Genomic DNA, 12,800 nt, shown 5'->3' on the forward strand with positions numbered 1-12,800 from the left:
CGCTAACTCAGTTCTAACTCTGAAGCAAAACCCAAATTGTGTCCTTCTTCCTCAGCTGAAGAATCTCCCCATATTTCCAATTTTATCAAACCAAAGTTACTCAACTTCTGAGGTTAACTCACAGTCAAATGAGCACAACGCTTTTTCAGAAGGATCCACTTGTCACTTAAAATGGAATTTGACAAGCAAATTCCAACTTTTTCCCCCTCCATCCAGTAAACACTTAAAACAATTTTCTAATTTAAGACAAAGCATTTCAACATTTCCCTCTAGCCCAGTATCTCTATTCCTTTGCCGCACAGGCTGGTTTTGCTGCACACTTTGCAGCCTGCAGCATAAAAGCTTGCCTAGCTCCCCTGGCATGCTACCTATGTTCTGCTGGAAAGGGAAAAATTAACAGCTGAAGAGGAGAGTCACAGTGATGAGACTTCCTCCATTTATCATGATGGTAGGAACGACCTGATTTTCGCAGCTGCACGAAATTCAACACTGAAAGACTGTGACGCTTGAGGATAAAACAGAGGTTCAGTTTGTTTGGGGAAGTACATTATCTCAGACATTAGGCTTGTGATACACTGCCCTGCACTCTTTGTTACTCTTGGCTGGCCCCGTTCTCAAGAGCAGGATCAGACATAGATCTCGCATACCTTAAGAACTTCATTAGATTCATCAGCATAATTGCGTAGGGGATCAGGACCCAAGGCTTGAAGTCAGAAGGCTCTAGGGAAGGGGGGAGAATTATCGCCTCATTTGTCATCCGAAGTCACTGATGGCTGGCCACCAGTGCTCACGCCACCCAGGCTAAGACACTTAGAAGAAACTCTGAGTCCTAGTGCTGTCCAACAAGCAAGTTATTTCTGGCAACAGATTTCACTGCCATACATACTTTGGAACTACACCTGCCTGGAGACCAGGGATACAACAGTCAGAAAAAAAACACAGAGCAACTCAGACTTTCTTTCCAGCTGGTTGCTGGCAACTTGCTTTCCTTTCTCCTGGAGGTTACTTCTTCAGATCAGTTACCTTTGCGGGGAAAAAACTCTTTGGGAAGGGGAATCATTCCAAATCAGGAGAAAGTCACAACTTGTTCTCTTTTGAGCAGAGAGTTGCAAGCCCCAGATTTTCCAGTTTCTGCTACCCAGATGTCCAACATCTCACGCAGCCTCCTCAGGACTGTCAGCTCCCTGGTGAATGGGCAGCCCGCAAGGAAACCAGTCGGCTCTTGAGACCCGGCAGGACTTTTATGCGATGCTCATTACCCCTGCGTACGAGCACGCGAGCAACAGATGATCTTCGCCTCCGGCAGCCACCGAGAGCCCACGACCGGAGAGGTGGAGGGGCGTGGGTCTCCTCGGCCGCCCCAGCCGGGGGACGGGTGCCGCCACGCCGAGCGCCTCGTGGCCTAGCACCAAGAGAAGCCCTCGACGCCCCTGCGCTCGCAGCCGGCCCTCAAGCCCTCTCGCCTTCCTCCGGGAGGGCGCGCGCGGCGGGGGGAGTTTCGGTGCCTCGGTCTGCGCAGCGCCCGCCAGCTGGAGGGGCGAGGGGTGCCAAGGCGTCGCCGCTCGCCTCTCGCGGGCGCAGCGGTGACGCTCGGCGCCCCCTTTCACTCGGCCTCGCCCGCCTCAAACGCTGGGCGGAAAGTTTCCTCAGCTTTCCCCAGCGCCTGCGGCTCGGCCTGCGCGCAGCCGACCGCACCGGCGCTGCCCGCCCCGAAGGGCGCGCGCTGATTTACGCCCAGCGCCGCGCACAGCCAGCTCGCCGGCCCTGGCTGCAGCAGCGCAGAAGCGTTTCCAGGCTCTCGCCCCCCCCCCCCAGTAACTTCCCGCCGCCGCTGCCCTTCCTCCCGCGCAACCCCCGCGCCGCCCCGTCCCCGCGGCACTCACAGCAGCGCGGCGCCCCTGGGCTCCCGCCGCCCGGCGGCCCGCGCCGCCTTCGCCTCCTCCGCCTCGCACCGCGCCTCGCTCATCAGCACCATCGGCCCCGCTGGCCCGGCCCGGCCCTCTGCCGCCGCCGCCCCCGCCCCGAGGCGGCGCCGCCCCGGCCCGGCGGGGAAGGGCGCGGAAACCCGTCCCGCCAGCCGGGCGGGGCCGAGCGAGCCGCGGCAGCGCCGCTCGGCGAGCAGCGGGGGGGCCGATCCGTTACACGGCGTGAATTATTCAGGCGCGAGGCCGCCCGCCACAAAAGGGCTCCTGAATGTTTTATTGGGGGGGGGGGGGGGAGAAGTGACGGCGCGGCGGCCCCGCTGCCGGCGGCGGAGGGGCAGGCCCCGTCCTCCGCCGGGGGAAATGAGGGGTTTGGGCTCCCCCCCCCCCCGGGAAGGCGGCGCTCTGCGGCCCCGCCGAGCCCTCGCCGCCAGGTGCCTCAGGGCGGCCGCCGAGGCGGTCACCTGCGACACCCCCAGGGCAGCTGAGCAGCCCCAGGAAGTCACCTCATGTCACCTCATGTTTTTTTCAAAAAAAGGAAAAAAACCCGTGAAAACTAGAACAAATGTCAGCCCCCCCCCCCCGCACACTGCTGGGCTTGTGGGGGCACCTGCACGCAGGTGGGAAAGGGAAGTGACAGCACTCAGCACAAGTCAGCGTGAACCAACACAGGAAAAAATCATTGCTTGATAAATACCTGAGAAATAGTTTCACTTGGGGGACAGTCCCCCCCCCCCCCCCCCAAAAGCACCACTGAAAGATGGACTCTAGGGCAGCACAGCAGGAAGCCAAAAAAAAAAGAGAGGCCCACCTGGAGAAAGACATCCCCAGAAGGAAGCCCATTTCCATAATTTGATTTGTTGCAGGCCGTAGTAAGTCTTTCTTTCTAACCAGCAGGCTGCCTTCACTGGAGTTGAAAGGAGAGTACATACAGCGGAGCAGTCCTCCTCAGGGAGGTTCAAGGTAGGGTATAAATACTAGCATATGCCGCAGAGGAGAAGATGCCTAAAACAGATCCGTCAGCCCTCTGGGAGTCCCGTGGCCATTCACCAACTGCTTGAGGCTTACACAATACTTGGAAAGAGTGAAAGAACTGAGTACTGGGTATTACAGCAGCAATATTCAGAAAGTCAGCAAAAAGAAAAAAGAGTTATTAGTTAAGAGGCTGAGGACTGCTGTGACTGACTGGGAACACAGACCCTGCAGGAAGTACAAGCTGCTTTCTGCTCTTAGCGAGACCAGGTGGATTTTATTAGTTCCAGTCCAGGAAAATTTAAGAACTATATGCCAATCTGAATAGAAAAAAAAGGAATATAAAATAACTGTACTTTAGGAGAAAACATTAACTAAAACTTACATATAATTTAATATCAAAACCAAAGCACACATGGCAAATAAATGAAATTTAGTTTATAAGAAAAATTGTTCAGAGCTGGCAAGTCTTGCACACTTACATGTGAAACTTTGTTGCCTTATGCTCCCCATACAATGCCCAAACTTTTGGTTGAGTTCCTCAACCCTCTTACACCAGACACAACCTGCTGTTACTTGGCTGCATCCCATTTATCCAAGGGGTAATGAAGTGGACCCCATTTCAGCTGTGTGGGCTAGCTGCACAGCTGGAGCTGAAAGGGTCGGGGAGGCAGGGTTGTCTCCTTGTGTTGGTTAGGAGCCCTCTTCTGGGGTGCAGTTGCAGGTCCCCTGGGAGCTTTTCTTATGATCTGCATGTGCTGCCAAGGCATGCGCTGGTGCACCTAGAATCAGTAGGGAGAGTGACTGCCTGCCAGGAGAGAAGCATTCATCTCATTTTTGAGGCTTTTGGGATGCACTAGAAATATGTCAGAGGATTCAGCTGGTATTTCACTCCTTAATTTTAGAGGCTGAAGGCAGACTGCTGGTTCATCTAGTCTTGGGTGGCCCTGTCCACTTCAGTAGAATAATGTTGATTTATGCTAGGTGGACATCTGACTTCCAGATGTTTGACCAAATAAAATGAGCTGCCTTTGCTTTGCAACCTCTGGCAGATCTAGCTACAGGTGATAAATGCTACTGCTGCTTGTTTTCCTCACCCCTCTGCTGGCAGTTCCTGCCTCTGTCAGTGGTGCAAGAACTGAGAATGCAGCTCCCTGACTCCTGGGTTTCACTGGCTGTCGTTCTAGTGTCAGCTGGCTCCGCTGTTTAATGATGCCGTCATATTAAGCCATTGTTTCTCAAGGTATGCAAAGCGCTCTGTGCTAAGTTGTCAAGGTATTCGCTATGGAAGAAACTTAAGTTCAAAGAAATTCATGCCTGCAGCCTAGATGCTAAAAATGAATCCTTGCTGAGATACTTTGTTCCATATCATGCTATCTTAACCCTTGTTAGAGAGTTGTTTCTGGTAGATTTTCAACACATGCCTCTTTAGTGGCTCTTCTGTATTTTGTTATGCTCTTTTAATGATAGTGGCAGTAATAAGGAATGCCTCTAGCTTGTGTTTTTTCTGAGGATGTAAAAAAGATGTTCTGTGACCGAGCTTTGTCAAACTGCGTTTGGTGCAGCAACTCCAGAGCAAGGCGAGATGCTCCACAGTGAGAAAAAATTCTGGATGCCAGGACTGTCAGTAACATGTAGGGGAGGGTGCCTTATATTAAACTGTTAAATGTGCAGCTGCTGATGTGGGTGGAATATATTTTAAGACCTTATGCTTTTATTGTGATATGCTGTGGCGAGTCTTACGTAAGCAGAAAAGCACAAAGGAGCTTTTACTATACAGTTAGAATTGCTCATGTATAATAAATACAGTAAAGCAAGTATGTGAAGACCAAGCTGTCAACAACAGAGACCTATTGTGTGAAAATCTACACTGTAGTTTATCTCTTTGTAATGGGTGAAATCCAGATTGGGGAAGGAAATAGAAATTAGTGTATTATGAAATTACTGTTTACTAATTATTGTTTAATACCTGCCGTTCTGGTGATGTCATATAGGCAAAAATCAACATGATCCTGTTCCTTATCCCAAAGCAATGCCTGCTATTTGTATGTCATTCCTGACAAGATGCCTGTCTAATCTGTTCTTAAAAGTCAGCAATGTAGCCAGACAACCAGTTCCAGTGTTTGCTATCATCATCCAGAGGAAGTCTTCCTTAATTTCTGACTTGATCCTGAATCCTTCTTGCTGAAATTGAAACCCATTAGGTCTTATTTTATTCATCATGAAGAAAAAGAAAAACTGTCTCCTCCACTGCCCCCATTGTCTTCTTCTCCTTAGCTTAAGAAAAAAGGTAGAAATTACATCTTCCTTTTTCCTCCACTGTGAGTTCTCTCTAGGGGTCCAGATCTCTCTTCAAACGCAGTTGCCCCAGAGGCAAGATTAAAAGATCACTTTATCTGTCTTACGTACGCTACCTTTGTTTATATATCCTAGTGTGGTGTCAACATGTTTCACAGCAGCATGACGTTGGCTCGTGTTTAGTTGTTCAACCACTGCGACCAGGTGAACCTTTATAAAGGGACAACTCAGAGGCTGTTCTCTTCCAGTTCCTGACTATCTGATTGTTAGATGTGACTAAATATATGGCCTTCTACTTGTCCTTGTTGAATTTCACTCTCCTTTTTTTTTTTTTTTTTGATCATTTCTTCAATTGATCAAAATAACTTTGAATCGTGTCTTGAATGATATGAGGAAAGGAAGAGTAAAGGGGTCCAATGAGACACACTGGCAAGGTCAGTATAAAACAGCAGTCCCATACCTAGGGATTTTTGGATAGGATATTGTCAGTGAATGATTAAAAAAAAAAAAAAGACAATCTAATCAGAAATAAATGGGGTCAGAAATTGTCTTAATCAACAATATCGATGCATCAATCAACAGTATTAATCAACAGTATGATGTTTTTCTTTCAGTGCAGTCATCAAGACTGTTCATTAAGTATTTGTCAGTTTGTGTGGTAGGTATCAGCACGTGTAAATAGGAGGGAACATCCTTGTGCAGGAACAGAGCAGAAATCACTACAGTGACTTCTGGCACTCTGTCTACTTTAAACACGTCTCTCCTCAGTAGGGACCTCTCATACACCTTTGCCCTGCTCCTCCTCCTATATCCAGGAAGTGCCCCTACCCTGAAGGGTGAAAGTCAAAAGTACCCTTCTATCTGCTCCTTCCAATGTTACAGTTAATTTCCATTTTAACAAAATTCTGAGTTTAAAACTGCATCAGACAGCTCCCTTGGAGATGGATGCTACTATATTAAACACAAATTCAGGTACCCAAAATGTGTCCATGTTTTTTTCTGCATGTTTAATGAAGTAGGCTTGGTGTATGAAAGATTGTATTTTAATTTTTCACCCACAAAACCAGCTGCGGAGAAAGACCTTTTCCTTTTTAAGCTGAAAACAAATCTGATCTAAAAGAGAAATGCTTGCTGCAGTAACCTATGATTAAAAGCAAGCTGGTGAATATTATCTCACAGGATGTATCTTTCTCTAATATCCTTTGTCTGTTACAGTCATGAATACAAAGTGTAGCTATAGAGAACTTGTAGGTAAAGCTGGCAATTAGTTTCAGTACAACGAATTTCCAAATTGTAGGTGTAACAGTCTAAATGCTTTCCATGAATTAGGTGATTTTTGTCAAAACCATTAATGGGAAAAATTGTTCAAAACTCCCAAAATCGGATGTTAAGATGTGCAAAGAGATAGAGCATTAGCAGGACCTAAATGCAGGCTCTTTTGGGTTACAGGCCATATCCCTGGTTACATCTTGTCTTCAGTTTTCCATACTGTGTTGTGCATCTGGTAAAATGCTGTGAAAGATATTCAAATGCCTCGGAAGCCTTTAAGGGATGAAAGACCCATTAAATAACTCCTTCCATTATTCAGTACAAATACAACAGGGAAGCAGATTTATGTTAGATACCATAGATAGAGAATTTGTGGTAGCACGAGACACATGCTAGATGCGTTTGGAAAGATGTTGAATCAGTAAAAGATTTTCATTTCTGGAATATATACAAGTCAGCCACAAGTGGCAAGACAGAGGGAAATGGGTTGCAGCTTGGGAGGTGCAATATCCTTACTTAGAACGAGAAAAACCTTCCTCACTTGGAGGGTGCTGCAGCATTGGAGGAGATTGCCCAGAGAGGTTGTAGGCTCTCCATCTTTGGAGATTTTCAAGACTCAGCTGGACAAAGCAACAGCTGACCTGATCTAGTCTTGCTGAAAGTCCTGCCTCAAGGAGGAGTGTTGAGAAACATCTGCAAATCACTCAGCATATTTGAAATATGCTCAAAAGAAATGGAATAAACCAAGGTCCTAAATAGATCCTGGAAGATAACTAGGGGCCAGAACAGTGAGTGGTGCATATCAAGCAATTCTGACCAGTTGAATCCCATCCCCTGCCCGGATTAAGATTTTAGTCATGTGTTTGTTTTTAAAAATGTGAGATTGCTTTATATCACCTGTATCGAGTGATAGGTTTCTTATGAGCAATATGCCAGAAGTATTATCTACTTATTCTTTCCAGTTTTGTATTTAAAGGAGTCTAGACTACTGCTTTGGTTGAACTCCACTTTGGGCAGGAAAGTGCCTAGAGCATGTGAGGTAAGCTAGACTGGATGCTAGTTAGAGCACACAAACGATGGGGCGTGCTGAGGCTGTTCGTTATGGCTCAGCACTGAAGCAATTGGATGCAATATACAATTATGTACTGTGGCACCTAGCAGGAAAAAGCAGAGAAATCATCATGTAAGTCAGCTGAACTTTCTAGGAATAAAACATAAAACACACCCAACTTCTGGGGTATTAGTAACATGGTGTCAGCTCCTCTCCCAGTGAGTGTGTAACATGTTGTACATATACTTTATCAGCACGTGTACTGCCATTTTGATACTAGTGACCTACACACAGTTTTCTGCGTGGAGTCAAAGAAGACACTGTGTGCTCATGAGCAAAACAACAACGTGGAAAGGAGGGTTAACAGCAGTATGCAACCTCAGCAAAACGCAATGGAATTGGTGAAGTAAAGGAACATTCATCTCTCTCCAAAATGCTCATGGAAACATGTGCATGTAATAACTCAGTTCTGCTGCCTATGAATTGGCACTCAGGCAATTACCATTTACCAGAAAAATGCAGGTCACGGTCTCCTCTTACTTTATGAGAAAAGAGCAGTCAGGGCGTATTTCCTAAGCCATACATTGTCCCGGATGCTTCACGGTTGGCATTATTGGAATGTTACAATGCCTAGACCTTGTCATTGATAAAACAAAAGTACCAAATCCCTTGGCAGTAAAACCCAATTTGTGCAGTTATAACCACCATTTAATACATGGGCCAACTAGGCAGGAAGAGCTAAACACAAATATTGCTTGTTCTGCCCTTGTGAGTCAGCTTAGCTTAATCCGTCATCTTCCATTTATATATGCCCAAAGGAAATTCTGGGTCACATGCAAATGTAGCATCTCTGTGTATGGGATGGGAAAGGGAAAACATTTTCAAGCCAGGGGCACCAGTATGTTTAAGACATCAAACAGCTGTGTGTCTAATGAATCAGGTGTGTATGTAATTGCTGAAACTGCATATAGTAAAGGAATATGTATGGATACCTTCTTGAATCAAATATGCATGCACACATATATTCATGGTATATGTAAAACTGGTGATCATTTAGTCAAGAGAAACCTTGATCGTCTGGCAGTCTCTAACGAGCAGCAGTATAATGTGCAACTAGGTAAAGAAATGAAAATATAGCTTCTGTAAGCAATAGATTGAATCTTCCAGTAGAAAAATAGTACGTAGACTTTTCAAAGAACTTAGGACTTGATGGCTTCTGCCCTGAGGAGAGCAAAACTAGAGGGAGGGACGCAAGAAACCAAAATGACGTAAAAGAATGAATGATGCTATCAGTTCTCTTATAGTCTTTACATCAGAGGGATTATGAATAATAAGCTGTCCTACTGAGCTGTATGGACTTACTGTTTTGTCTCAGGCAGAACTAGCAGCTGTATTATTCTCAGAGAAAATTCTATCCAGAAATGTCTTGGTCATAAGGGCCGCACAGGGTAAATGCCAAATCCCAGACTCATTGAGGAGTACTCATTGAGGAGTAAAGTGGTTGGCAGTGTTTCAGGTGCTCATAAGTGAGCTGTAAAGATAATACATCTTTTAGAAGGTGGTGGATATTTGCTTCTCTCTTTAACACTGCTGTTTGAATTTGTCTGAACTAAGCCTCAGCGTTACAGCAGTGCATTGGAGATATTTCTGAGAGATATGATTCTAACACCAAAGTCCATTTGCTTAAAAGAACTTCAATTTCCATCTAAAATAAAATCTTCAGAGAGAAAAACTGAATGTATGGGTCCTTTTTTTTTTCTGTCCAAAATTCTGTCCAAACAAAAACCCAACTGCAACATAACGTTGTCTTTACCCTTTATGTTACAGTTTCAAGTAGTTACACAGTTTTTCCTAAGTAATGTTTTCCAAACCTCAGTATGCAAAACATAGCTTCATATTAGTGCCAAATCATAGATGGAAAACGTATGTATAGTATTGCATTGATTTATACACGACCACACACCACATGAGCTGCCAAACCAGGACTGGAGTCAAGAACCCTTTTGACTCCCGTTTCCATGACTATGCCTTTAGAAAACATTACTTTCCGTACTGGAAATCCTTTCTGATTGTTTTATGTCAGCTAATTTTAATGTTGCTGGCCAATGCTGAATCTTTATTTTAGTTTACAAGCATTTGATATACTTAGATCTTTTATACCTCTGCTATTTGATTACTGCTAAGGTTGATGTTAACATCCTTTAGCAGTACGATGCTCACAGAACTCGCAGTCAGTAGTCCTGACCCAAATTACTTAAAAATCACATCCCCATGTCCAACATATTTTTTTCAGGATAATTTTGAAGACTGGTCAAACCCACAAATCTTGAGATTTTTCTAAGTTGTAGGAAATCTGGATGCTGGGTTTTAGCTCACGTCCGTTATAGGGATAGGTTCGAACGGGGAGGTTGAGATCCCCTTGGCTTTTGCCAATATTTTGGTGAGGACTACCGGAAAATGTTTTGTCCTGATGTCAGGACAGTTCTATAAATTCATACTGATGAAATGCTGCATGCACATGTGGCCAATGCTCTTATCAATATCAGTCTCTGATCTGTGTACGTGGCTGACGCTTCAGCTATAGCTCCAGAGCCTTAATCTGCTTCTGAAATCAGTTCTGTGTCAGGAGCAACATGCTGCCATGGTGATAAACTGTGAGCTCCCCTACGTGAAATGTTAATCACCCCCTGGTTTCTGGCGAAGTCATGCTCATCTGCAGAGTGCCAATTACAGTGAGGTAAAGACAGAGGTATATAACAGCTTAGGTATATAGTCAGTCTTTGACCTCAGGCATGAATAATTGCAATCATTAATATAGTAAATTGTCTCTGTATATGCGTCTTCATATACAGGAAATATTCCCTAAGTGAATAGGATTGTCCTGAAAATAGTACCTAAAAATGCAAAGCCTGCATTTCCGTTTCCCAGAAGTGACTTCCCTGATTTTCCATGTGCCTCATTTCGGATAAGCATATCATAACTGTGACAAACACATGAAAAGCAAGTTCTGTGAGAGAGCTCAGTCCGGCCATAGTGTGCAAACGTGCACTCTTGTTATTAGGTTGTCTCGTTCTTGCAGCCTGTTATTCCACTGTTTGCCGTTGACAGAGGTATAGTTTCACTACAGGGCTTTATGATCACATTATCCTTCTTCCTGAAATAGCAGCTGAGTAAACCGAATTTCCAAAGGGCCTGCCCCTGCCACTTGCTATAAGGCAGGCCAGTTGATTATTGAGAAATATGAGGCAAAGGACTCTCTTCTTCATAAGGGCTGATCACATTGCTTTCAGAGCACGTATGGTTTGTATACCAGTTATCTATTAGTAAATAAGGAAGCGGGTAAATCTGTCTGCTTCGTTTTCCAAGCAGGGCAGCGAAAAGAGGGTAAACTTTATGCTGCCCGAATTAGCAGCAGTTAAACATCAGCTACTTGTGTTGAACCCTCCCTGCTTCACTGTACATACTCATCTCCCATGCCTAACTGAACACTGAGATCAAAAGGGGCATACAAATACACATGCGGATGTTGTTTTAAAAAGCAGGCTCTAACTGATTCATTCTAGGTAAGTGCCTCTGAGAGCTCTAATTAAAACTTGTAATTTCTCTTTCCTCATTCTGGGTTCAGACTGGTGGATGCTCTGACATTCGAGTTGTTAGAAAAGACTTTATGCAGATATAATAATAAAAAACCCTAATTATATTTCACCAGAGGAGAAAACGAGGCCAGCAAACTTATTTATACCTGTGACCTAATTAGTGATGTTAGCTGTCACCCCGTATAAAGAATTTGTACAGTTCTACAAAGAAAAATAATTCAGTCCCACAGAGAATATGTAGAGGTGCTCCCTGCAAGCCACTCCTCAGGGCGGGCTGGGCAATGGGCGGATATCGAGGACAGGGCTTGGGGGAGAATTCTCAGGCTGGTTAAGAAACAGTAAATATTTTATTATTATTATCAAAACATAATATATAATAATATTTTATTACTAATATTTATTATTTTACAAATATTTTAAATTTATTTTATTTGTAAAGGGCTGAAATAGATACTACTGAAATTTACCTGTCTTTGACCTGCAGTGGATGTATAAGTGCTAAGTGCCAGTAACTCTCTGACACTGCCTTTCCTCGTTTATCTATGGCGCCTAAAATGTGCACCCTCTGTCCAGAAGCCTTCCTGGCGATGAATCAACCTTGGTGCGAGTCCACAGTTCGACAATGAATCCACGCTTCCAAAGTAAGAAGATAGCTCTGCCCTTAAAAAATCTTTGCAGTAGATCATTCTGTTAGAAAACCCTTTAGAAACCTCGACTGACATGAATACGTTTTGTTCTTATAGCAGCGTTTCCCTTGAAAGACAATTGAGTAAGCATTGTAAAGTTTCCTATAGGCCAAAATACACATGAAAATATTTTGTCAAATTCTCTGTTGTAACATAGTTTACCTTTGTTTTGTACACAGATCCACTCGAGTCACAGATAGTCCTTGATAACCTGGCAGGGATGTTTTAAGACTTTAGTTTATTAGTGGACCGTGCTATACGTATTCCAAGTGCTACTTTACTGAAGTGGATATGCAGACGCAGAGAACAACCACCTCCTGTCCATCCTCACACATTTCTGCTTTACACTAGCTCTCCCATTCCCAGCACAAGCGGTAGCACAGGTGAAATTACCATCTCTGCATGCGTTGCCTTCCCAAATTAAGCTTCCTCGTTAGGGTATTTTCATTACTGCGTGTGTCCCAGTGCCCTCCTGTGTCGCTGCCCTCACCGTCCAGGCACGAAGCACATACAGAACACTCAGACACAGATCTGAATTTACCTTAAAAATACTGATCCAAAACTCTCTGTAGGGCTGACTGAAGGGTCATTACTTGACTTTCGGGAGCTGTTCTGACTTTCAAAACGAAAAACGGAGTCCTCCAAGGAATTCCTTTTTCTCATCGTTTCAATGGAGTTAACTGCAGAGTTAAATAAGTTCCGCTCTAGAGTGATATTTCAAAAGCACAGCGTTTCGCTGCGATAGGAAGTGCATTCTTGGTGTGACTCAAGCTCAGGCTGGTTATTTAAATCAGTTAATAAGTAACATTGACATGACATCATAAAGTGGTTTTCCTTTTATCCACAGTGCCTCATAGGCTTATTTTGAAACAAATCTCTCCAATTCTAGGTACAGTATGTCTTTGGAATATAATTATTAATAACAGCAAATTGTTTTGATGAATAAAGAAGAAGAAGGGGTGTAAAACAAGAACACTAATTCAACTAATGTTTCATTGCCAGGTTA

General features: G+C 44.4%; 1 protein-coding gene across 6 annotated transcripts in view; it reads right to left on the minus strand.

Moving 5' to 3' along the window:
• GRAMD2B (GRAM domain containing 2B) overlaps nt 1-12,529 on the minus strand; it is a 43,544-nt gene extending 31,015 nt beyond the window's left edge. For 4 of the 6 annotated variants that reach the window (XM_009684403.2, XM_009684404.2, XM_009684402.2 and 1 more), the window contains exon 1: nt 12,336-12,529. In XM_009684403.2, coding sequence (XP_009682698.1) covers nt 12,336-12,457 — 122 coding nt within the window. In that variant the 5' untranslated portion in view covers nt 12,458-12,529. Of the gene's footprint in view, nt 1-1,883; nt 1,997-12,335 lie in introns of those variants that run through there. The other 2 variants (XM_068925780.1, XM_068925782.1) reach the window with 2 other exon arrangements.
• Nucleotides 12,530-12,800: the final 271 nt, after the last annotated feature.

This window comes from Struthio camelus, chromosome W (assembly GCF_040807025.1).
Source record: "Struthio camelus isolate bStrCam1 chromosome W, bStrCam1.hap1, whole genome shotgun sequence".
Classification (NCBI taxonomy): domain Eukaryota; kingdom Metazoa; phylum Chordata; class Aves; order Struthioniformes; family Struthionidae; genus Struthio; species Struthio camelus.